Genomic DNA, 24,772 nt, shown 5'->3' on the forward strand with positions numbered 1-24,772 from the left:
CAAAACCTTCTGAACAGAAACCGTCATGTATCCATATTAGTGTGTACCACAAATACTACAAGTTTCCAGTCATTCAGAGAACAATCGCCACCATATTACCCACTTTTCTCTTTTATCAGCCATTTTTATAACCAAGCAGGTACAGCAGGTGTGTGTGAGAGTGTGTGTTTGTGTGTTTTGTATACAGACAAAGCAATAGGAACTAGTCAGAATCATGCGAGCCGAACTGAAGACAAACACAATTTTCTGAGAATCTGCCAAGTCTGTCTGACAGTGACCTATCATGCTTTTATTCTTGTAAGTGTTACATTACAAATGCAGTTTGAAATGATCTGCGGTAATTTTAAAATGACTCAATATCAGTGCAGCACCATGGGTCAACCATATTACGACGCGGCTGGGGGGAAAACGTAGAGCATCACAAATATGATTCCTGCAAGGAAGGACCAGTTTGACTATTATTGATCTTTTGAGGGGTAACATCAGCACCTAAACAGGAGAAAAGAAAGCTATTAACCAAAAAGGCTAAATCTTTATAACTACAAGGACTGCTTTTTTCAAAGAAGATATTTATGATTTGTACAAAATGAGTAATCTAGCTCTTCTAGACAGTAAACATCTGTTCACACAACAACAACACAGAAAAAGGTCTGATTGGAATAAGCAAGCCGGTCTTGTTAGATCCCATCTCCAGTCTAACACCAATGGCCGTCGGCCACCGAAAACTTCAATATTAATAAAATGCAGAAGAAAATGAACAGCATCCCCCACAGGCAGGGAGCTGTGAACACAATATGCAGCATCTGCAATTGCAAGCAGGTTTTGTCTGATTGGCTGCCCCTTATAAATGGGAAGTAGGTGGGTCTTCTGTGCCCAGAGCCATAGCTGTGTGCCTGAAATGGCCAAATGATGGCCTCTCTGTGACTTCATGCAGATCTGAGAGTAGAAAATAGAACATTTTTTAATTGTTGTTTAATATTAAAATTTTTTTTAAAAAAAAAGGTAAAACAAATCCTGCATGAGTGAAACACTGACAGCTCTGTGTACTTTACACTCACTAATGAGCTAACTTTTACCTAAAGAGGGGCATTAGTCAGAAGGACCAAAGTGGTGCTGTGTACATAAAACACACACAGCAATGAGAAGCTTCTGGATCTGCACGGAGCAGATTTGAGTGTAATTAGTATTCAGCCAAGTCCTGACCGTATCAACAGACCGAGACAGAAAGATAAAAGGGGCTGAATCTGGGCTGCAACCAGGCTCATGACTGCATCTGAATACCAACGTGCTCACACACATTGCCTCTACTTAACACTGCCATTGGTATTGACAGCAGCTACTTTTCCCACAAGGGGAGAATACGAGGTTTGCCACGTCTGTGTCAAAGCAATCAGAGCACAGGAACAACAGCTCTCTTTATGTTACTTCCTTTTCTTCCACTTGCCTTATCTCAGCATTTTTTGTTCAATTTCAGACTTTTAGGTCATCTGCAAGAAATGGTGAAGGATTTTCTGTCACCATAAAAGGCCACTTGACAAAAGAGTATCCAAGCAGAAATAGCCAAATATTTGGAATACAGATTATCGAGTTAAAAGGGGAGGTATGAGTCAGCGTGGTGCCATTAAGGCCTTCATTTATCAGTCGTAAATACTAGCTGTTTGTTTTGAGGACAGGTCCATACCATAAAAAACAAAAAACCTACTTGATTAAAATATGACTGATCTCTCCTTCAAGGCCATCTACTAAACACTTCTGGACCATTTTAAGACGTTAAATCAAAACTGTGACCCTTCAGCTTGATTCATTTTTTCCATTTTCCAGAAAGCAAAAAACACAAAAAAGACAATGGAGGCAAAAAAAAAGAAAAGAAAAAAAAAGCTGTCCGCAAGAGATGGCCCAGAACGCAGTTCAGATCATTCACATAATTTTATGTGAGTGTTCTCCCAAAGACACCTCAGGGTGTTGCAGTAGAAGCTTGGATTGCCACAAACACCCAAGTGGAAGACTGTGGGCATGGATAAAATCCTTTGGGGTGCTCAACTGGATGGGATGTGGGAAATGTGCAGAATGTGCCAATGCCTTGGGCTCTGGTTCAAATTATCATGAGATGCTCCTGTGCAGTTTGTGTGTTGTGATGGAGAGCCGCGTCTATCTGGGGAAAACTGCTGCCTTCAGGGAACCCCTTTGCTTTGGAAGTACAAATGTACTCAGTTATTTGTTTGAACCCTGCACTGTCACAACACGTAACACTGATATATTCACCTACATCCAAGTTATCTGATATTTACGACACTGTTTTTGTTACCTTTTTGTAAGTTGATTATATAAAGCAAAGAAAGTTTTATTTTTCATTAAATTCCATTAGGCATTTGAATTTTTTAAATTTCTAAATCTTCCAATTTAGCTTTCATATTTGTGAGGAAACGCTGGTTTTACTACAGGATTTCAATAGCTGGATAAATTATAGAGAGTCTAGTCTTTATTTACGCACTCAGAAATGAGATATGTAGATTCCAATTTAAAAATTATTTGTTTGAAAGAAAACTTAGCATGGTGACACGTTTTGGTGACACCCCAAGATTTTAGCATTTATCTGGTGCCAGTTTATTACCAAAGAAAAAGAAGAAACCTTTAACCTCGGCTCAGCTAACTAATGCTACCACACCCTGTCATCTACACATAGACACAGACAATCATACGCTCTCATATTTACACTTATGGGCAATTTAGAGTTACCAATTAATCTAACCCCACTAACTGCATGTCTTTGGACTGTGGGAGGAAGCCGGAGTACCTGGAGAGAATTCACGCCAACACAGAGAGAACATGCGAACTCCACACAGAAAGGCCCTGGCCTGATGATGGAATTGAACTCAGGACTTTCTTGCTGTGAGGCAACAGTGCTAACCGCCCTACCACCCCAATTTTTGAACCTCTCATTTTTATTCATGAATTTAAAACAGGCTAACACAGAGTGACACATAACCATTCACCATCACAACAGCAGCCATTTGTTATATTGGCTAACTGAAGTTATATTAGTAACTTCACTATCAAGTTTATCAGTCAGATATGTTTTGCTAGTTTAGTCCCTGGTAAATGGATCTGTATTCACGCAGACCTAGATGGATGCACTGGGGCTACAGTACCTTGTGTACAAAAAAAAACAAACCCCATGGAAAATATCAAAAAAAATATCCACAAAACAGCAAGGCTGCGAAAGGTGAACCGCATCAAAGAGAGGGACCACTGTATTTATGAGAGATGTGAGTTTGCTAGTCCTGAGCAAGAAATGCAGATCAACTCCTAAATATTTATTTGTTGAAATCACACATGAAGACGAAAACATGTGCTTAATTTTTGGAGAGCAGGTTTCTGTGAGGATTACTTAGAATCGCCATTACAAGACTAAACACACAGAAATACAAGAACCTTACAGATGCAGAGCAGAGACAGACAGCTGAAGGACTGCTAGCAAACCTGCAAACACAAGGACTTTTTAACCAAACTTTATACATCCATTTACCATAAAACTAGCTAAAAACTGTAATCCATTCTTTGATGGTGGCTGTTGCAGTAAAAAGAAGAAGGAGAAAAAAGAAGCAAGAATATGGAACTTGAGCGCTTCAGTTGGAAAACAAAGCAGGCAATTTTGACTTTTCCTCCTGTTTATTTGTGTAATAAATGCAATAGTCTGAGAGCTGGCAGCCATGTACTGAATGAAAGAGGCTTCTACAGGAAGTCATTTGTTCAGAGGTAACATGCCTGGATAGGCTCAGCTGAAAACTGGCATGATAATAAATACCTAATGTTGATTCTAAAACTTAGAAGACACCTGATTTTATATTTGAGAAAATAACTACAGGAGTTATAAAGAGTGGCTAAGCTGTGACTTCAGATTCTGATTTATGTAAAAAGCACAAAGCACAGAGCGTCCTTAGATTGTTGATAAATATCACAGAGGGGGAAAGGATTAGCACAAGCTAACATGGTTTGTGTGTGTTACCATCAGGATCCCAAAACTGAATATCAAAAACTAACACAGAAAATAGATGCAGCTTAGCACTTAAATAACAAACACAATGCTCTTAAAGCTACAGTGCCTTAAAAAAAAAAAGGAAAAAGGAAACACTTCAGAGACACTTTAATCCCTGAACGTCAACATTGTGTACTGATTATCCCCAGCACAAAGTAAATCTGAACAAGACTGATACAGAGCACTTTTTTTGTTACCACCTCTGCATGTAGCTATCCATCTACTGTGATCCAAATCATCTCATCTTATTACCATGATGATTTCCTTCTAGTCCAGTCTTGAAATATTATCAAATGAAGGCAGTCTATATCTGCAACTGCTGACATGGTCCCTTGTCTCCATCTTCCACTGCCTGTGGGTGTAATTGTGTTACTGTCTGCTCTAATAGAGCTTATGTGCTAATGACAAGACTCAGACAGCAGCCTAGCAGGGCAACAGCCCCAAAAGCTGCTCAGGAGGGATGACTTTAAATCAAATCACCGGGTCAGACGCTCATTTAGGCCTCGTTTTCTCATTAGACCAAGCTTTTTATTACTGTATCTTAGTATTTAACTATTTAGCACAAGGAAGGCAAACGCCAAACCTGCCGGTGCTCGGAATGCTTTCTCAAAACACAGCCAGCCTCCCTTTTTGTCAAATGGATCGTCTCCTTAGAGCTGAAGTGATCCAATGACCCCAGACAACAGCACTTGGGAAAGGCTGGGAAAACAGGCAGAGAAAAAAGTAAAGCCAAAGACAAGTAGGAGGTTTAACAAAAAAAACAAAACAAAAAAAAGCAGTATATCATTAGATCACCATCAAGGTCTAAAACACTTTTTTGGAAACAAGAGTATTGGCAATGTGTCATCTCAGCAGGAGTACAAGGGAGATAATAGTTTATAGGAGATAACAGAAAATCTATAATTGCCATCCACTCACAAATCTGATAAGTAACTTTTCTTGAGCAACCTTGAAATGTCCTGCAGATACACACAAGTACAGTAGCCACTGACGGCCATCACTCCTGTATACCTACATGAGGGCAGCGTCATTGTGGGCCTCCTCTGGCAGCAAACGTAGCGCCACAGTCCGTGTGAGGCCCCGTCTGAACCGTTGCCAGGCCTCAGAGTCACTACCACCCTGCTGCCAGCTCCTCTTGTACAGTCCTGGGACGTCACATATAAAACCATAGCTCGGGCTCTCCAGAGTTTCCTCTGTCAATTCCTTGTGCCTTAGCTGTGCAGTGCCCACAGTGAGGGAGGTTTCTAACGCAGACTGATGCTTACGAGCAAAAGTTCCGTCAAAAGAAGACTCCTTTTAATAAAATAGCAGTGGCACAAGTTCTTTATTCTCTGCAGTCTGATGTCCTGATATCCCAATATCCGGACGGTGCAACTTTAAAAATGATGCTGGAATGCTGGGTGTGGTTTCTCTTTGTGCCAGTTCTCCAACAGATTAGAATTGATGGAAACAAAAGGAAGAGGGGAGGGAGGGATATAAAGTAGGAGGGAGGGATGAGCATAAGAGGGAGTGAGAGAGAGCAAAACTGCTGGAGATTCAGAGTGAGTAGAAAGAAACTGATGGGACATAAAAGGAAGATAAAGAGGCCAAAGGAAAAGAAATAGACCGGGTGTTGTGTACGTAATGTGGTACGATGGATTCCCTACCTGATGGGTTGGTCCACCGGTTTGTACTTCCTGGATCTAATCTATTATTTATGCACTGGATACAGAGAAGGACACATGCTGCTGCTCTCAATATCATTACCAGCATGTGCATGGAGATGTAGAGGGACTGAAACTCCACGGTTTGTCGTTTCACATAAATGTAGAATACCTAAATTATTCATTCAGATGACAAGAAATGGCATCAAACAGAAAGGCTTAGTTCACCCAAGTTAGAACACCATATAATGTCTAGACCTACAGACAGAGTGGATTTTCTTCTGTGAAATTCTCAAACGGACTAGCCACAGAAAAAAGTGTAACAATTAGAAAGACCTCTTTGAGCAAGCACCTGGCGACAGTGGGAAGGAAAAACTCAGTTTTAACAGGAAAAAACCAGGCTCAGGGAAGGGCAGCCATCTGCTTCGACTGTTTAGGGAGGGTGACTCCATGTAATTCCTGGACACCGAGCTCACACTCAAGCCCTAAAGACCATCCAAATAATATTTATAATCGATAAACAAAAGTATTTATAGCCTGTTGTCTGAGCCTGGAGTAGAATAAACATCAGTCTCAGTTCTCCAGACATCAGTCTGAATACAATCCAAACACCACTTTCAATATACTAGAAGATTTTTTGTTAGCCCATAATAAAAATAAAGATCAGAAATGTACATATTAAAGTTCTGGGTAGACAGAAACATCGAGGTTTAAAAGTAGTTTGGCTTAGTCAGTAGTGATATTAATATTTACCCCCCAAGCACTTGCTTATGATGTTTTGTTGCTATTTATTCACACACTTTGTGTCTGAGGAAAAAAAAGATACTGTTTTCAGTTCTATTGGTGAATGCCATTTAATGATCATTTACCAACGACAGTATCAGCCAAGCATCAGTACGGCTGCATCCCTGCTATGAACCAAGGTAACTGAAAGACAGGTAAGTCTGCTATTTTCTTCCATTGTGTTGGAGGCAGAAATCTCAGAATGATGGATGAGAAATTGTGCAAACAAGATTAAAACAGCTGTTTTGCTTGCTGGAAATGCAACGCTAGTCTGACAACCGTCTGACCTGAGGATGTCAGGGTCTGCACAGGACGGGGGTGCAGCATGGACTACAAGTCTACAATTAAGCTGGTACTAAACCAAGGTGATGTATTACTGGAAACAAACTATTTTATTATTTTTTTGAATCAATGACATGGTAACGATATTATTTTTGAGCTCACAGGAATTAAACAGCAATATTTCAGTCCTTTCCGATGTTTTATAAATCATTTATAATTTATAGAATATACTTCATTTTATTGACCAAACAAATAACAGCTGATTAAACCTCAATTTAAAACAAAAAAAAACAAAAGCAGGAAAAAAAAAACTTTTTTTTTTTTTTTTGTGGGGGGGGGGGGGGGGTTGTTTTTTTGTTTTTTTTTAAAGTCAGGTTGAGCAAGCTTAAACTTTTTTGGTTCTATCCTCCACGTCTCATCAAAAATGAATATGGTGATTACCTTTTTTTTTTTTAAAAACCCAACCTTAGCATTAGTTATCGGAGCTATCTGATATGATCTGGACACAAAACACAAAAGTAAAGGGGGGGAAAAAAAGGTGCCATCAAACCTCGCAACCATCCCGTTTATACAAGTGAGGAGCTGACACTGTCAACTGCCAATAGGTCAAGGTATTTCTGTAGTGTATGTGTCTGCAGTGGACAAGCATTTATTCACTTCATTTCTCTATAAACATGTCCATCCGTCAAACCCTTAGGCACCAACATGCTAAAAAGCACACGGGGTTATAAATAATCTATGAAGCTCCGAGTTTCTGCTTTGGTACACACTTTGATCCACAGAGCCTTACGGTGTCACGAGGTCCTACATTTTTTAGCACACATGGCTACAGGGAGAACCAAAGCCAACAGCGTGTTAAGATACAGTCAGAGACATGCTGCCCTGGAAAACCGAATGAAATTCGAAATTGAAACTGCCTTCACACAGTCAAAGGTAACATGTAAGACAAATGTCCACAGCCAGCTTGATTTAGACTGTCTGGCACAAAGCTCAGACAGCAGGATTACAGGGACAACTTTTTACACACCTAAAGCTCACAGCGTCATATAGATCATGATGTCATCCTCCAAGGTCTGTTGTCGGGTAAAGTGGCCGCATCTATAGCCCATGCAGTAAGAGAGAACACGGCCGATCTACAGAAGTACATTATTCTAATCAAATCAGATTTTGGTCATATTTACCAGCTCAGAGCATTGAACTAACTCCATAAAATCGCTTCCATTGCATTTGCTTAATTCTGTTTACCACCCATAGAACAATAACAGTTTACTGAACTGCGTTTGAGTCCAACTGTGTAGCCAAATACGTATGCTGAGTGAAGCATTGTGTCTTCTGGCCATCATGAAAGGATGCAGGTGTAAGGTGCTTCAACAATATCTTGAATATCTGTCTAGTCATTACATCCTTTTTTTTTTTTTTTTTATCTCCAGTTTGTTCTGCGGGTGTCTGCAGTTCTCCTACTGGCCAAATGCAGGCAGGATTGAGAGAGTTACTAGAAAACTAAGTATTTGTGACAGAGCCGGGAATGTGCCGTCCGCCTCAATCTCGTGCTTCCTGCTGAAGTCTGTGTCTTCGGGAAAGGAAGGTGAAATGGTTCTCCATCAATAACCATTATATTAGATAGCCAAGTAAATGGCTCATCTGGCACATAAACCTTTAAATTCTCTGCGTGGCTTCCAGCTTTCCTCATCAATTGCTCTGCCGCTGCCTGTCCAATCCCTTACCTCTGTTAACCTCATCCATTACTTCATTAATTTAAAGCAACCTTGCCATGACCTGATTGGATGGCTGACATTACACTAAGCAGGAACTTAAAAGCTCATAGATGCACTCCACCATCAAAAGCAGTGACTTTCAAGCTATTGGTTACTGGGATTCAAAAGCCTTCTCTCTTTGCAAAGCGAAGACACCAGAGTGAAATCTCTTCTTTGAAAATGGCTGATCCAGATGTTCCGTTGCTGCCGTTTTAAAAGATTTTAAAGATTTAACGTGTTCTTTTTATGTGTCCAAATTTAAAAGAACTTGGGCCTCTGGAAACCCCTGTTAAATCATTGACAAATTAAAATCTGAATTTGTGAATTTCTTCTTGATTTCATTTTTTACCATGCTGTTCAAGGTCAAGCTTAAAAGCTGTTACTCCTTAAATCAGAAAAACAACTTAAAAAGACAGGTGTTAGGAGTTAGATTCACACAGAATTTGCATCATTACAGGACCTCTGACTCAATCAGAGAGAGTACATTAATTATTATGTTAATTAGCGACAAATCCTGTTACAGACAGACGTGCAGGAGATTTAAGTAGCTGCGGGTCCAGGCTGAGCTGAGCCGTCTCCATCTGTTTCTGTATCTCCGACTCACTCAATGTGTCAAAGGATTATTTTGGGGCTCGTGGGAGTCACAATGTCTAGAGGGGCAGTAGGGTAATGATATCTATACCTCTGCTCAGCTACACATTTCAATCACCACCCCTTGAATGACTGCTGGAAATCCAATTCCAACCCAGTGCTCTGTCAGAATATCTGAGTGACAGGGCAGGGATGATTCTGAATCCATGTCAAACGACAGGGATCATCTGTCAGTGTGACACAACCTACAAACATGTACTTAATATAGTTTCAGATCTGCCCGGCAACCTGCAGAATCGAGGGTTATGGTAAACACTTGGAACTAGGGGAAAGCAGGGGGTTTGACTTAGAGGGGACCAGATGATCAATTCAACAACTGGATCACATAAGAAATTATTAACTGGTCAATCACTTCCCTCTAAATGTTAATTAAATGTAACTAATTTGTTGGTTGCAGACTCGCATGTAGAGCCAAACTGTTTGTGCCAACCTGTTTGGATGTAATGCAATGGCCCATCTACAGCAGGATGGAACCCAATGGTCCTGATCCAAGGACAGAATGAGTTCCACACACAGATAAAGGCAGAAAACAGGGCTGGCTTGGGTGTTCCTGTAAAGCTGCTCCCTCTACCTTACCCACGAGAATCTTTCACACACACAAAACCAATACTGTCATGAATTATATATTACTGAATGACTCATTATAGCTCGACAGGCTAATGGTAGCAGCAGCAGCAGCAGCAACAAGGATGGATCAGTTTGGACAAGAATGTGAGAGGAAAACACTACCAGACAGCAACAAAGTAGCTGTAGTCACATGGAGTGTTCAGTCACCTCCCCCCCACAGTCTTCACTGTGAAAACTTGAATTAGAGAACGAAGAAAAAACAAAACAAAACAGAAATTAGAGATAAGCCTAAGTGGGGATGAGGAATGCAGCACAAGAGGGGGCAGCTGTACATAAAACTGCTTCATCAGCTTCTCCGGTAAAATGAGTCTCCGATCATTCAGAACTGGCAGTGAGTGCTCAAAAAGTGCCGAAAGGCTCATTTTGTCAGCATTAAATGACAAGAAATGGCAGCAGATTATTTTAGACTGAGAGAAGAGAGCATTCTGTGGGTAAATAATAAGACCTATTATCTATCTTCTTTTTCTTTTTTTTAAATTCGATATTTCATCATGTCAGAGCATTCCTCCAGTCTGCGACATCTTATGTGTGCAGGAACGTCGAGTTTCTTTTCCATGACTTGGAGTTGGGACACCGCAACAAAGTTTGCATTTTTTGGTCTAATTTTTGCTATTTGAATCTAAGAAAGGTTTAAAGACAAGACAGCAGTGGAGATCCTTTAATTATACTACCACTCTGCTGATACCCTCCCAGCTCCTACAGATTCACACAAATTGTATTTAGCACATGATTAATGAGTAACAGCTGAATGACACAGATTCGCTTGACGCAATGAATCTTTGCATTCCATGCTATAAGATTAAAGCACATATGACTTTGTGGGAATGCAATGATGAGCAGGAAATTTGGCACACACCATATAACTGGCCATTAACCAGAGACCAAAAGATGGAAACTTATTAGTGTGACTCAAGTCTTGTGGTGTCTGAGGATGTTTTGACCATCTGAGCTGAAAAATGATGACAGCCATAATTACAGCGTGGTTGTTTGGCTTTTTAACTCAAGTGTTTTGTTTACTTCCTCGTGAGTTTTGGCAAAGTTGAGCAAGATTTGGTTTCGGTGAGGGTTTTCTAGATTCATTATGATGTTTCCACTGAGTTGGGCCTGTACCCAAAAGAATACATGCCTTAAAGCTGCATATTCTAAGTACTGGTCTATATTCTAGATAAAGTAAGCAATGTTTCTTCCTGCTTAAAGGCCAATACTAACTGGTTTCCCAAACTATCATAATATTTATTGTAGTGATAATTAGAAACTATTACAAAGTTTTACACAGTAATATTCAGCCAGTATAGTAAAATTGCAAGGATTCCATATTAGCATGCCTCCGTTTATGGTAATTCTTTTTTTTCTTTTTTTTTTCTTTTTTTTAAACCAGATTTCCCAACCTTAGAATTAAAAAAAAAAAATGGCTGTAGCTTCTAAATCTGAAAAATGAAGAGGCAAGTACTGTTGAAAAAAGAAGTCCAGTTTTATAGTAAACTAGGAAAATGGGGAAAAGGGCTGTGAGCACTTAAGTACCACCAACTTGAGTGAGGGAACAGGAAGGGAACTAAAATAGCTCATTTCAGACAGTGGATGATTAAGGGGGTTGCAAATGCGAAGCTGCTATAACAAAGTGAACAAATGAAAATATGGAGCTGAAGAGGAGCATGAAATATCCCGTGTAACATTTGTTCAGAGTCGTCTTAGGTTAGTTGGCTTCGCACTCTGTACTCTGGAAGCCGGTCAGTGGGCTTTTTGGTATTTCCGTACTCATAGCTGTGTTTTTATGCTTGGACGGCCTGTCAAACAAATCATTACATATATCACACCCAGCTGGCAAACACAAAGGAGGACTTGTGCTGTGGCTCACATGTACAATTAAACTTGTTTCTCTTTCAAAGATCATGAGACCATGGCAACTATGGTCAATCTTCCCTCCAGCCTTTTGACACTGTTGCTACACGACAACTAGAGCACAGCTTAACCAATGAAATTACAGGAGAGCTCTGCAGCCAATCAGGTTTCTGCAGAGTCCTCACTTCCGACTGACATGTGTCTGAGACTCATGGGACAAAATGCTTAGACACGCTGAGAAGGCGGCAGTGGAATATATTCATGTTTGACTGTTCATTTAACTCGACGACAGTAATGACATGATGGTTTACTGATGGATAAATCTTTGTGCCCATAACAGGTGTTCTATTAAAAAGCATATGAAATATAAGCAGTATTTGCAGCTTCTTTAAAACAACAGCAAACAGAGTGTTTGTCTGTTGTTTTTTAATCTTGATAAACAGCTCAAAATTAATTTTTAAAATTTCTTTTATTAATAAAAAAAAAATCGTTTGTAGTTTTACAAAAATACAAACGATTTTGCCTCATCATGCATAATCTAAAGACCAAACAGAGACACGCAAGACAACATAAAACAGCCAAGCAGATAGGTGCTCCGGTTCAACACTTCTGCCAGGCTGACTACTCACTCCTGAGGATGATTTGAGCGCGGCTGATCTTCTGCTGCTCCTGGGGGAATCTGTGAACTCTTGCTGCGGCCGGCATGTCTGCGGATACTTCTGCAATGTATTTCTCTTTTTAAACTCTGTCACTTACTCTGTCCTGTTGCACACAACTTTCCTTTTGCCTCGGTCTCTCTAGTCCAGCTGTGCAGTCGTCTGCAAACTCGCGTTTGATGCCAGAGACCATGAGCTCATCGAGAAATAGAGGGGGAGGGGGGGGGGGGGGGGGGGCTTCTGATGCAAGCGTGATCACACGCTGTCATGTTAAAACAAGAAAAACACATGCCAGACTGGTGTGGTGGACAGTTGCTGGGGGGAGTGCCGGACCCCAAAATGTTTACGCATTGCTCTCACTCATCCGTGACCTGCAACCCCCCCCCCCTCCCGGTGGTCCAGGGACATACAGGCTGTTTCTATGAGATGAGGGATGAAATGTGCCTTTCTCTTCACCTCCAGCTCTCAGGTTTCACCCCCTCCTCTGCAACAAAGGTTTCACAACATCCAGAGCCACATGCTCTATACTGCTGGCAGGAACAGTGAGGACTCAAAATAAATTGATGAGCCGCACTTAGCAACTTTTCACACATCTCTGTGGAGACAAGCTTTTGCCAACTCCAACTGTGGCTACCCAGACAAAAAGAGCAGAGAATACAACTCTACTGGCAAGCCTGCATGAACGCTTTAACTGCCTAACTGCTAGCTTTTCTCTCCTCCATTTGGTGAATGTACATTTACTCAAGGTAATGCTCCATTAAAAGAACAAGCCAGGGGCAGAAGCTTTAGGAAGGTAGAAGTAAAATCCATGCTCTAATACAAAAAGAAGATATGCACAGAGTTCAAAGTTAAGCCTTAAGTTTTGAAAATAGAGGAAAAGAAGTCAGAGGATAAACAAAAAGGGGAAGAACAGCGTCTGTACAGTGAACATATCCCAGATATGTTTTCTTTATCTGGCTTCACTAAACCTGACACTAAACTAAACTAACATCAGCAATCAAGCTGCAAAGTCACACAGAGGTGTTAGCAACTGGATGTGTCAAATCAGGGTTTTCCCCAATTAAGGTGTAAACATGCTTCCATTAAAAGAGGCAATGTTGGAAGCATATGACTAGTCATAAGGTCAGAGGTCAACTGGCAGCTGACAGAGAGTCAAAAATACATATAAATGACAACAGAGTGTTGTAATAATGTCTGTGTGTGCCAAGTGCTTTGAGTGGTCAATAATCCTAAATAAAAGAATTAAAAACAAGTCCTTTTGAAGACAGGAAGGACAGCTGAAAAACAATGTGACAGTTTGTCATATTTAATCAGCTGCATACCAGTCAGTATTTAATGGACTGACAGCAAACACAACAACTACGAAAATTGAAATTCAAACCAGTAAGTAGTGCTTTATCATACAGATTTCCAGGATCCACAGAAGAAGGCAACACCAGGCTTTGGGAAGAAAAAAAATGTAAATGAACTGATGACTGACAGGAAGACGAAGTACACACACAGATGAACCTCTCTCTTCACTACGACAGACCGGTACAGCGTCTGCATCACTGCAGCCACAGCACCGATCAGTCTGTTGATCTCCTGCTCCCTTCTCCCGTCACTCGCGAACAAGACCCTGAGACACTTATACAGATATAGATGGGTTTGTTTTTTTTATACATGTTGGTATTTTCAGGAGATATGACTGACCAACTAAAAATATTACAACTGTAAAAACCTAAATTGGAGTGTCAGACTGGTCCATACTGACATGACATGAGTCCCACAATTGTTTGTCAGCTGCACATCTATGTCATCATCTCCTGATCCATCACACCTCAAAGGTGGCAAGTGATTTGGGTGAATAGTTGCCTCCCTTCCTGTAGCTGACAAGCGTGGCATGCGGTGTGGTCTTCTGCTGCTGTCACCCATCAGATTCAACATGCTGGGCATTCAGAGATACTATTTTGGAGTTTAACAATGGTTATTTGAGTTGTTGTTGCCCTCCTATCAAAACAGTCTGGCCATTCTCCTCTGACCTCTGGCATCAACATCCTAGCGACGTTTGTGCAGGAAAAGCACAGACAGGTCTAATGCTGGTCGCTTTTCGAAGCAGTGAGTTGGTGACACGCAAGTCAGGATGTGACAATGCTGTTTTTCTAACCCTTTATTCAAGAAGGCTATATTTAAAAAAGGAAAAAAAAAAGGATGCATGCATCAACCTATGACCTCATGTCCACCTTTAAGTCTGCAATTCTCTGCTCAGACCTGACAGAAGCGGATTACCAGCCAGACCACAACACACGGCTGGCAAGTCTGTGACCCATCCCTCCCTCTCCTGATCCTGGCCTTCCTTCCCACCCTGCTTTGGCCTTTTTAGGAGAAAAGGAATAACAGATAAACTATGTGTGGGCTGTCTGCGCCCTCACTTATCCACATGTGAGCTCACTTTTAGAACAGAAGCTGGTCCAAGTCAATATCCAGCAGTGAGGTGACGAGCTGGTTTCAGTGACGTAAGACGGCGACAGAGTCGAGTGTGCGGTGTTTGCAGAGGTCACCCGCAGTAAATGCGCATGCCTACTGTATACAACCCATCATCAAAGTGATGAGTGTTTGCCTTTATTTTAAGTGCTTGTAGACACGCACATTTTCCACATGGCAGCAGTGAACCATATCCATTCTCTTCCCTCACTCGGAAACTATTCTGTGCTTTGTTCAATCTCTCACTCACACATTCCTAGCCTCAGATAAAAACACACATCACATAATTCACTCACCTGCATGTGTGGGAATCCTTAAATAACTAAAAGTGTGATGCTATTGGGCAGCTTTGTTGGCCAAACAGCAACAACGTATAAACTGATTTCCTTCCTCTCTCTTAATCCTCCGAAACAGCTGAAATCGTAATCTTCTCTGGCTATGCGGGTCAAGCTCGACTTCAAAGACATACATCAAAGCATGTCCTGATCCGGAGAAGCATTTATGGGAGGAGGAAATCAGTTCTATCTCTGATAATATTGAGCATGGGCTGCAATTGTAGAGCATCTCTTCATTAGAAACACTGTGGAGGGTTCTCAGGGGAAAGGAAATAAATCAGTGAAGTCATGGAGGGCAGAGGTCATCCTCACATGGTTTCCACATGTGCCAAGATACTTTAATCCACTGTCAGGGCTGATTTATCTAGGGTTTAATGCATGAATCCTTGCTATAGCTAAATCGAGGCACTTGTAATATGATGTTGTCCCATCATCAATTCATATGTTCTATATTTCTGGCTTCTTGCTAAAGTTTTTGTACACTTAGATACATTTTCTTTAGAAGCACTCTCAGGTTATGAACCCATCTTTTATTCAGTACATCTAAAAAAAACAAAAACAAAAAAGTATCCAAATTAGCTATTCTCTTTGTTCCTAGGACTCAAAGTGATGGAGATAAAACTGGTGTCATGTGATAGAACTTGTGTATTGAACTGAAACGACTAGTGTTTAATCTGCCTGCCTTCTCAACAGGAGTATTTTAGATCGTGCTTATGGCATGCTGTTCCAACAATCCTGGCTTGTCAGTTGATCTCTGTATCAGCAGTGATGCTGGACAACTGTAACTTCTAAGAGCCAGAATGAAAAAAGTTCAATCTGAAGAAAAATAAATAAATAAACTAGCAGCACCAAGAAGAACGAGATGGTCCTTTAGCAAATGCCTCATGGAAGTAGTAACGAACTAAGTATCTGTGCCATATAACATGATTTGGTCCTCATTACCTTTGCATACACAGTCTGCTGCACTATTTGTTGGAATATTCAGTGGTTTTTGCTTTCTGCTCTTGTCAGATTGCACTCGGTGGCAGCAAAGGAGACACAAAGTTTAAATGCAAGTAAAAAACTAATATGTCTGGACTAAAGTTCAGTTCCATCCACCCTAACTTGTATCATAAGTATTAAAGTATCAGTTGGAATAATTTTTAGTCTTGTTTACGTGAAACAAAAATTGAGCCCAGCGATAATTTGTTTGGGTAAACGGCAGTTGAGATCACAAGAGTTTACCTGGCGGCTCAGCTGATACCCTTCTACACCTCAAATAGAGTGTTAGGTTCTTTAACCCCACGCAGCCTGCCCGCAGTTACAGCTACTGCAAGCCACTTTGCAACCTAACTAAACCAGAGACATCTCTGCTGCAGTGTCACTACTGCAGATGGAAATAACAGCCTTCTTTTGACTGAACGGGTCCTGACTAAAACACGAGAGCAAAAGCAGCTGTGCAAATTAGTCTGACTGGAAAAGCTAGCTTCAGTGACTATGCTCATCCTGCTGCTTGTCTTGTTCCAATTAAGTGTGCTCACTGGCCAAGGCCGCGCCATACGATTTACATCTCCACTGATTACTCAGTAGTTCCTGTAGAGGATCAGGTCACATGTTTCCACCATACTGTGAAGCACTTTAGGTAAAAGGTTAGACAGCTAGTTATAATTCTGCTGAACTTTATATTTGAGCTGCAAAGCAAGTCAAAATTTTAAATTCTTTAAATGTTCTTTTTGTCTTTGTTTATTAAAGTGGTCATGGTATGTCACATACTGTACACCACATCAAAGAAAAGCGATTTAGAACAATTATTAAAATGGTTAAAAGCTTCCACTGTATGACTGCCATGCACATGGTAATATCAGTGATCCCACTCTGAGGGCAGGGCCCATCCACCCACTGAGTGAGTGACGGAGGGCAAACCCTATGTGTCGCAGGGGGCTGTCAGGTCCACGGGTAAATGTGGCTGGAATAGGCGCCACTGAGTGCAGCTGTCACGACAGAAATACAGTAGCAAAACAGTGGGGTGAAAGAGGAAACCCTCTGGCTTCTGTACGGAGCTGACTGCACCACAGAGGGGGGGGGGCAATGTGAGAAGAATGAGAAAGACAGAGGGAGCAGAGAGGAAATCAGGCGAGTGAAGGAAAAATTAAAATGTTAGAGAATAAAGCAAGCAGCAAAGGAAAACGCTGGAGGCTGAAGTCTTTGGCTGTGCCGTTTTCTCATAAGGCTCTTGTGGGGGTAAAATACACAGCAGAGAAGTCTAGTTAGTTTCAGCCATCTTGCTTCACTTAAATGGTCCGGCTAACATTCCAGCTTTGTGATACGATTTAAGGTGATTCAAGTGCATTTAAAACTAATGTGTATACAACCTGACAAGAAAACAAAGATTATATTTTTATAGACCACAGTTTGGTCTGAGCTTCATTATAGTGATACTGTAAATTAGCATGCTTGCACATCCAACTTAAAGTTTTTTGATCCGGTGTAACACAGTATTATGATTTTAATCACAGTTTTTTTTCTAAACTGCATTGAAATAGATTTCTAAGTTTTAGACATACTACAGCACCATAAGACACTTTAGGGGATCAAAACTTTCAGTATTTGAAGCGAGCAGGAGCAGAAAATTCTAGCAGAAGCCTCTCAATAGTATCACCATTATACACCATCACCAGCTGCTTCTTATACAAACAAATCACAGCAACATTTCTGCACATCTGTAGTTGTTTCACTCTAAAACTCAAAATGGTAATCCCAAGATAACTATAGTATATACTCGCCCAGCTGTGTTTGTCTTTAATTTTCTTTCTTGTGATTAATGACTTCTGTCACTCATAGTTTGAATGAGCATTTCTCAAGGAAGCAGCAACCACGCTGAATATACACAATCACTATATGACTGCAAAATACAGATAAAAAAAAACATGGTTAAACTCTCAGAGACACTGCATTAGTACTTTTTTTAATGTAACAGTTAATGTAAAATTGAAGAGCTAAAAAAAAATTAATTAATTAAAAAAAGCCATCAAGATACATCCACTACTTTATTGGTAAATGGTAAATGGCCTGTATTTATATAGCGCCTTACTAGTCCCTAAGGACCCCAAAGCGCTTTACATATCCAGTCATCCACCCATTCACACACACATTCACACGCTGGCGATAGCAAGCTACATTGTAGCCACAGCCACCCTGGGGCACACTGACAGAGGCGAGGCTGCCGGACACTGGCGCCACCGGGCCCTCTGACCACCACCAGTAGGCAACAGGTGAAGTGTCTTGCCCAAGGACACAACAACCGAGACTGTCCAAGCCGGGGCTCGAACCAGCAACCTTCCGATTACAAGGCGAACTCCCAACTCTTGAGCCACGTGAGCCACGTTTTATTATCCTAAAACGCTTGGATGCCAGCACCTATTGTAGGAAAAACAAAACACGACCCTCACAGTTCTACACAACTGTCCACATTTAGCCTTCCTCTGGTCGTATTAGGGATGACAAAATCCTGGCAATTCCCTTCAGCTCTGTTAAAATGTGTCCTCATGTCATTCCACTCTCACTCTAAAGTCTGTTCTGTCTCTCTCTCACGCAAACACACCACACATGTCTTAGCCCCATTAGCTTGATGAGGCGCATCTCTATCAGGTTAATTAGTGGATGGGATTAGAGTGTGATGAGAGGCATGGCTTAAGGAGAGGGGAGGGAGCATGGAGTAGCATCTGGATGCTGGGATTGCAAAAATACAAACAAGCTGCAATTAAAACCATCTTTTTTGTATTAAAATGAGGTGCTTTAATACAACGGATGTTTCTAAAGTAGGGAAATATCCATCCCTTCCTACATATGCGCGAACGTAGACACGCAGGAAGTCAGTGGAGCGAGTGTGTGTTTAGAAAGCCAAGGTCATGGAAGTTTGAGCCTGCAACTATTTGCTGGAAATTGGATTCAGCATGAATGTGCGTGCTGTGAATATGGGGCGTTTCTTGAAGTGAACGAGGCCGTTTGTGTTTTGATCAGATCTGGGGTCGATATTCAATGTTTGATAAATGAATTTCTTGCGAGAAGTAACTGCTAACCAAGCTCAGCAATGCTAAAAAATAAATAAATAAACCACCTCATTAGCATTACCTCCTGGCTGTGCTTTCAACTTGAAATGAAAATCACGTTTCAAATGGGTTTGTTTTTTATTTTTTCACGTTTCAAATGTTGACTTCCCGCAACAAATTAAGATGTTTTACTCTAATCGTTGCTTCTGGAAAAAAATGTTTTGTTCACTCAAAAAACATTTTTATTGTTGACACATGTTTTTTAATCCTTTTTTTTTTCTTTTTTTTTTTAAGCATTAATCCCTTCGTGCCTCTTAGCATTTCATATCCAAAAATTGCTCTTGCCTGCAGAGTTGAGCAGAAGCACAAGTTAGTGGTTCTACTTCCAGTAAACACAGGTCCAAAAATGCAGCAGGAGCTGGAGTTTAATGCTACATTATTAGATATGTGGAAATCTCTCAGTGCTCTGTACAGGTACAAGCTCTGAACTAGTGTTCTTCTTTTCAAACATCTTTGTTAACATCCCTCCTTTGGAATGCTCAAAAGAAATAAAATTCATCAGCGGTCTCTGTTTTAGTGGAGGCTCAACATGTTATGAATACAATCAGAGGATGAAACCTCTGAAACGGAATTAATATGAACAAACTACTGGCAGTGTAAATGAGTGGGCTCTTGACATGTTATATTTGTTATGTTACAAAAATATTGAACCCCAGTGTGGGGAGTTGAAAGCTGCTTGCTCAACTTGGCTGACACAGACATGCACAGGCTGTATAATATACAGTGGGGCAAAAAAGTATTTAGTCAGCCACCGATTGTGCAAGTTCCCCCACCTAAAATGATGACAGAGGTCAGTAATTTGCACCAGAGGTACACTTCAACTGTGAGAGACAGAATGTGAAAAAAAAAAAAAAAATCCATGAATCCACATGGTAGGATTTGTAAAGAATTTATTTGTAAATCAGGGTGGAAAATAAGTATTTGGTCAATAACAAAAATACAACTCAATACTTTGTAACATAACCTTTGTTGTCAATAACAGAGGTCAAACGTTTACTATAGGTCTTTACCAGGTTTGCACACACAGTAGCTGGTATTTTGGCCCAGTCCTCCATGCAGATCTTCTCGAGAGCAGTGATGTTTTGGGGCTGTCGCCGAGCAACACGGACTTTCAACTCCCGCCACAGATTTTCTATGGGGTTGAGGTCTGGAGACTGGCTAGGCCACTCCAGGACTTTCAAATGCTTCTTACGGAGCCACTCCTTTGTTGCCCGGGCCGTGTGTTTTGGATCATTGTCATGTTGGAAGACCCAGCCTCGTTTCATCTTCAAAGTTCTCACTGATGGAAGGTGGTTTTGGCTCAAAATCTCACGATACATGGCCCCATTCATTCTGTCCTTAACACGGATCAGTCGTCCTGTCACCTTGGCAGAAAAACAGCCCCATAGCATGATGTTTCCACCCCCATGCTTCACAGTAGGTATGGTGTTCTTGGAATGCAACTCAGTATTCTTCTTCCTCCAAACACGACGAGTTGAGTTTATACCAAAAAGTTCTACTTTGGTTTCATCTGACCACATGACATTCTCCCAATCCTCTGCTGTATCATCCATGTGCTCTCTGGCAAACTTCAGACGGGCCTGGACATGCACTGGCTTCAGCAGCGGAACACGTCTGGCACTGCGGGATTTGATTCCCTGCCGTTGTAGTGTGTTACTGATGGTGACCTTTGTTACTTTGGTCCCAGCTCTCTGCAGGTCATTCACCAGGTCCCCCCGTGTGGTTCTGGGATCTTTGCTCACCGTTCTCATGATCATTTTGACCCCACGGGATCAGATCTTGCGTGGAGCCCCAGATCGAGGGAGATTATCAGTGGTCTTGTATGTCTTCCATTTTCTGATGATTGCTCCCACAGTTGATTTTTTCACACCAAGCTGCTTGCCTATTGTAGATTCACTCTTCCCAGTCTGGTGCAGGTCTACAATACTTTTCCTGGTGTCCTTCGAAAGCTCTTTGGTCTTGGCCATGGCGGAGTTTGGAGTCTGACTGTTTGAGGCTGTGGACAGGTGTCTTTTATACAGATGATGAGTTCAAACAGGTGCCATTCATACAGGTAACGAGTGGGGGACAGAAAAGCTTCTTACAGAAGACGTTACAAGTCTGTGAGAGCCAGAGATTTTCCTTGTTTGAGGTGACCAAATACTTATTTTCCACCGTGATTTACGAATAAATTCTTTACAAATCCTACCATGTGAATTCATGGATTTTTCTTTCACATTCTGTCTCTCACAGTTGAAGTGTACCTCTGGTGCAAATTACTGACCTCTGTCATCATTTTAAGTGGGGGAACTTGCACAATCGGTGGCTGACTAAATACTTTTTTTGCCCCACTGTATGGGTATAGTTTCCTGGTCTAAAAGGTGAAGCCATGTTAATGTGCCTTAAATCTGCAATGTTTTTAATGGCCACCAAGACGCAAAATCTGTGGTTTCAGTCCGATAGCAGTTTGTGAGTCCTCTACTGGGCCATGAGCTCAGTCAAAATTTTAATGGGTTTATGGACCTGAAAGTCAGTAGAATGTGCAGTTCGACCATCATTCCTTCTTTACACATGGATTCAAAACAATAAGATTGTTAAGAAATCAGTTTTATCCCAGTTCTTTGTATTCCTCGAGCATCCAGAGATGGCACCGGACTCAGTAGTCATTTTCACAAAACTTTTATTCATCTTTATTCATCTTCATTTAAGCATGCACTTCTAGAAGACAAGGCCGGTGTCCCTCTGCAAAAATCTTCAACCCTTTGTTAGTTACAGCCAGCTTTATAGAAGCGACCCCATCATAAAACCCCCTACAGTGTGCTGCAAACTCTGTCTGTGTCTATGTGCACGAGCACATGAATGCCTACATGTGCGCGTTCCCACGTGTCTATGTGAGTGCTCGTGTGTGACTGTGTGTGCATACCTGTGTGTATGTGTGAGTGCACATGAGTGAGTGTGCGTGTGAATGTGTGTGCGTGACAGTTAAAACACTGTGGGTGTAGGTAACTCCCTAGGTCATAAAACCTTTCTCCCTTCCAAACCACAGTTACAAATGTTTAGACCCCCACCTTAAAACATCCTCTGGGGAATTTCCACTCAGTGGGGGAGAGGCCTCCTACAATCTACTCCTAAGTTCACGACACAGTGAGGCCTTTATTACTTTAAGGGCAGTATCAATGTCTCTACAATAGTTCTACATTCTATGATAACACATTTCTAAACTCTAAAATAAGCTAAACATTCTACAAGATGAAGTAAAAAGTCATCTGAGGCTTCAAAACAGTAATTCAAAAACAAGTGTCTGCCTATATCCTCTAAGGACGACAGTCAAAATGCTAAATTGGAAATGTCCATCTTTTATATACAGTATAGAGACAGGCCAGTTATTGGTCAGCCTGATTAGAGGGGCTGATATTCAGAACATTTAAAATCACTGGTGTTATTTTGAAATCATGAAAAAAAAAAAAAAAAAAAAAAAGGATCATGGTGGCTAAACCTATGCAGCCTGCAAAAGAGAAAAGGTATGCTAGCAGCTAATTTAGCAGGCTGCTAATGACCATGTGACGCTCTCATGCCATTACATCTGTTACTATTCTTTGTTTTGATTTCTTTAAGAAAGGGAAATCCACATGTAAAATGCAATGTGAAAACAAATCTACAGAAGCGTAGCTCTCAGTACAGAGAGAACACGACAAGAAATATGACTATGATTTCTCCAAATCCCGACAGCATGCAGACACCAATATATCGTCATGTTTGCCCATCTTCAGGAATAACAGCACCAAGTGTAAATGCAGATCTGATCTAAATAAAAGCTATAGCTGAATCCTGTATCAGGATAAGCTATATAGTTTGTGCATGCATAATTTAGATATTCAGTTATCATGTGGTGGAGCTAGAAAGCATGCATGCTCAGGAGGTCTCACCTGTGTCCTGCGAATTAAGCACCTCCAGTGCATGCATCATGGCACTGGCAAATACGTTTGCATCCTCCTTGCTACCAAAGTTGAGGCCGTAGACTTGTCGGGCATCACGCCACTGGTGGAAGGTCTGTGTGGCCTGATTGTACTTCAGCCCCTTGGGAATGGCACAGTTTATCACCACCTGCAGACATCCGTGAATCAGAAGAGAGAGGAAACGGAGACAAGACAGGAGAGGTTTATGACTTCAAGTCTGAAGGATCATAATAATAATAAAATAAAATATCTCCAATTAAAACACAATATGTCAACCTTGTAACACTGTCGCCTGTTATGTTGTTTAAAGTCACTTTTACTTCCTCGTAAGTAGACTTTATGATCCCCTCACTCTGTGTCTAATTTAAGGCACTTTAAGTGTTCACATCTGAGGTTTTTACTGTTCGGGGCACACAGCCAAACAGTAATGCCTCAAGGTACTCCCAGTTAAATAAGACCAATAGGGAGGGGTCCCAAACCATTTTCCCTAGAACCTAAAGGAACTGTCTGAACATTTTCCTTTTTCTACTCACATGCAAAGTCAAAAAGTATTTTTAGAAAAATCAAACTTTTGAAGCAACAAGGGGAAATTACTCACATTTGACTTGTGTATTGGCTCATATCACAGTACAAACATATTCAGTTCCATCATCAGAGTGCCTACACAGCTGAAGCCTAAAGTATCCATGTGGTCCATATGGATAATGTGTGTATTTTTAAAACATAGTTAGGATTCTGTTTAGGCTTGAAGTCAGGGATATGACTTTAGTATTTTATTCGTTAAGTTTTTAAAAAATTGATATATTTATCATTATTAATATTATTTATCATTATTAATTTACCAATATTTCATTCACTGGAGCCTGACCATCAGATACTGGCATTTTAAGACAGACAGACACATTTTAAAAACCACATATGGTGAATGATTATTCTTTCAGACCATAAACCATATGGTCTATAGATACAACAGTGTCCAAATATGACCTTTTGTGGCTCAAAAGCAGCCAAAACTTTAATATCATGGCTTCAGTTTGCACAGTTGAGAAACAAGTGGTGATGTCACAATGGGTGGCAGCATTCTCCAAGTTACCTTTAATTTCAGTCATCAAGAGGAGAAAGAGTCATGAGTCCAATACGATTCCTACTTCATCCTAAAAATAACATTACAATACTGTTTTCCCCCCTAACAGCTATGCTTCTGTGGCCATCCACAAGCTCCAACACATCCAGAACTCTGCTGCTCGTATTATCACCAGGACCCCTTCCATCCATCACATCACTCCTGTCCTGCAGCAGCTTCACTGGCTCCCGGTCAAATATTGCATCAATTTCAAAATACTCTTGTACACATTTAAGGCTATTCATCATCTCTTCCCTCCATATCTCTGTGATCTGGTTCAGATCACCATCCCATCTCGGTGTCTCAGATCTTTCTTCTTTCTCTCTCTGTCCCCTCTCCCCGTCTCGCCACCGTGGGGAGCAGGGCTTTCAGCTGCTCTGCTCCTCGACTCTGGAATTCCCTACCTCCTGATTTTAAAAAAAATATATCATTTCCTTCTCTCTCTTTAAGTCCAGACTCAAAACTCACTTGTTCAAAAATAGCTTATCCCGCATAACCTCTCCACTCTATTTTAAATTTGTTTTTATGTGTTATGCTTTTATGATTGTGTAAACTGC

General features: G+C 41.0%; 1 protein-coding gene across 10 annotated transcripts in view; it reads right to left on the bottom strand.

The window, feature by feature from the left end:
* Positions 1-24,772, bottom strand: part of enah (ENAH actin regulator) — a 140,174-nt gene that overhangs the window by 35,995 nt on the left and 79,407 nt on the right. For 9 of the 10 annotated variants that reach the window (XM_026194522.1, XM_026194521.1, XM_026194517.1 and 6 more), the window contains exon 3: positions 23,063-23,240. In XM_026194522.1, the coding sequence (XP_026050307.1) occupies positions 23,063-23,240 (178 nt within the window). Of the gene's footprint in view, positions 1-12,244; positions 12,469-23,062; positions 23,241-24,772 lie in introns of those variants that run through there. The other variant, XM_026194523.1, reaches the window with a different exon arrangement.

The sequence above is a fragment of the Astatotilapia calliptera genome, chromosome 15, assembly GCF_900246225.1.
Source record: "Astatotilapia calliptera chromosome 15, fAstCal1.2, whole genome shotgun sequence".
NCBI classification, from domain to species: Eukaryota; Metazoa; Chordata; class Actinopteri; order Cichliformes; family Cichlidae; genus Astatotilapia; species Astatotilapia calliptera.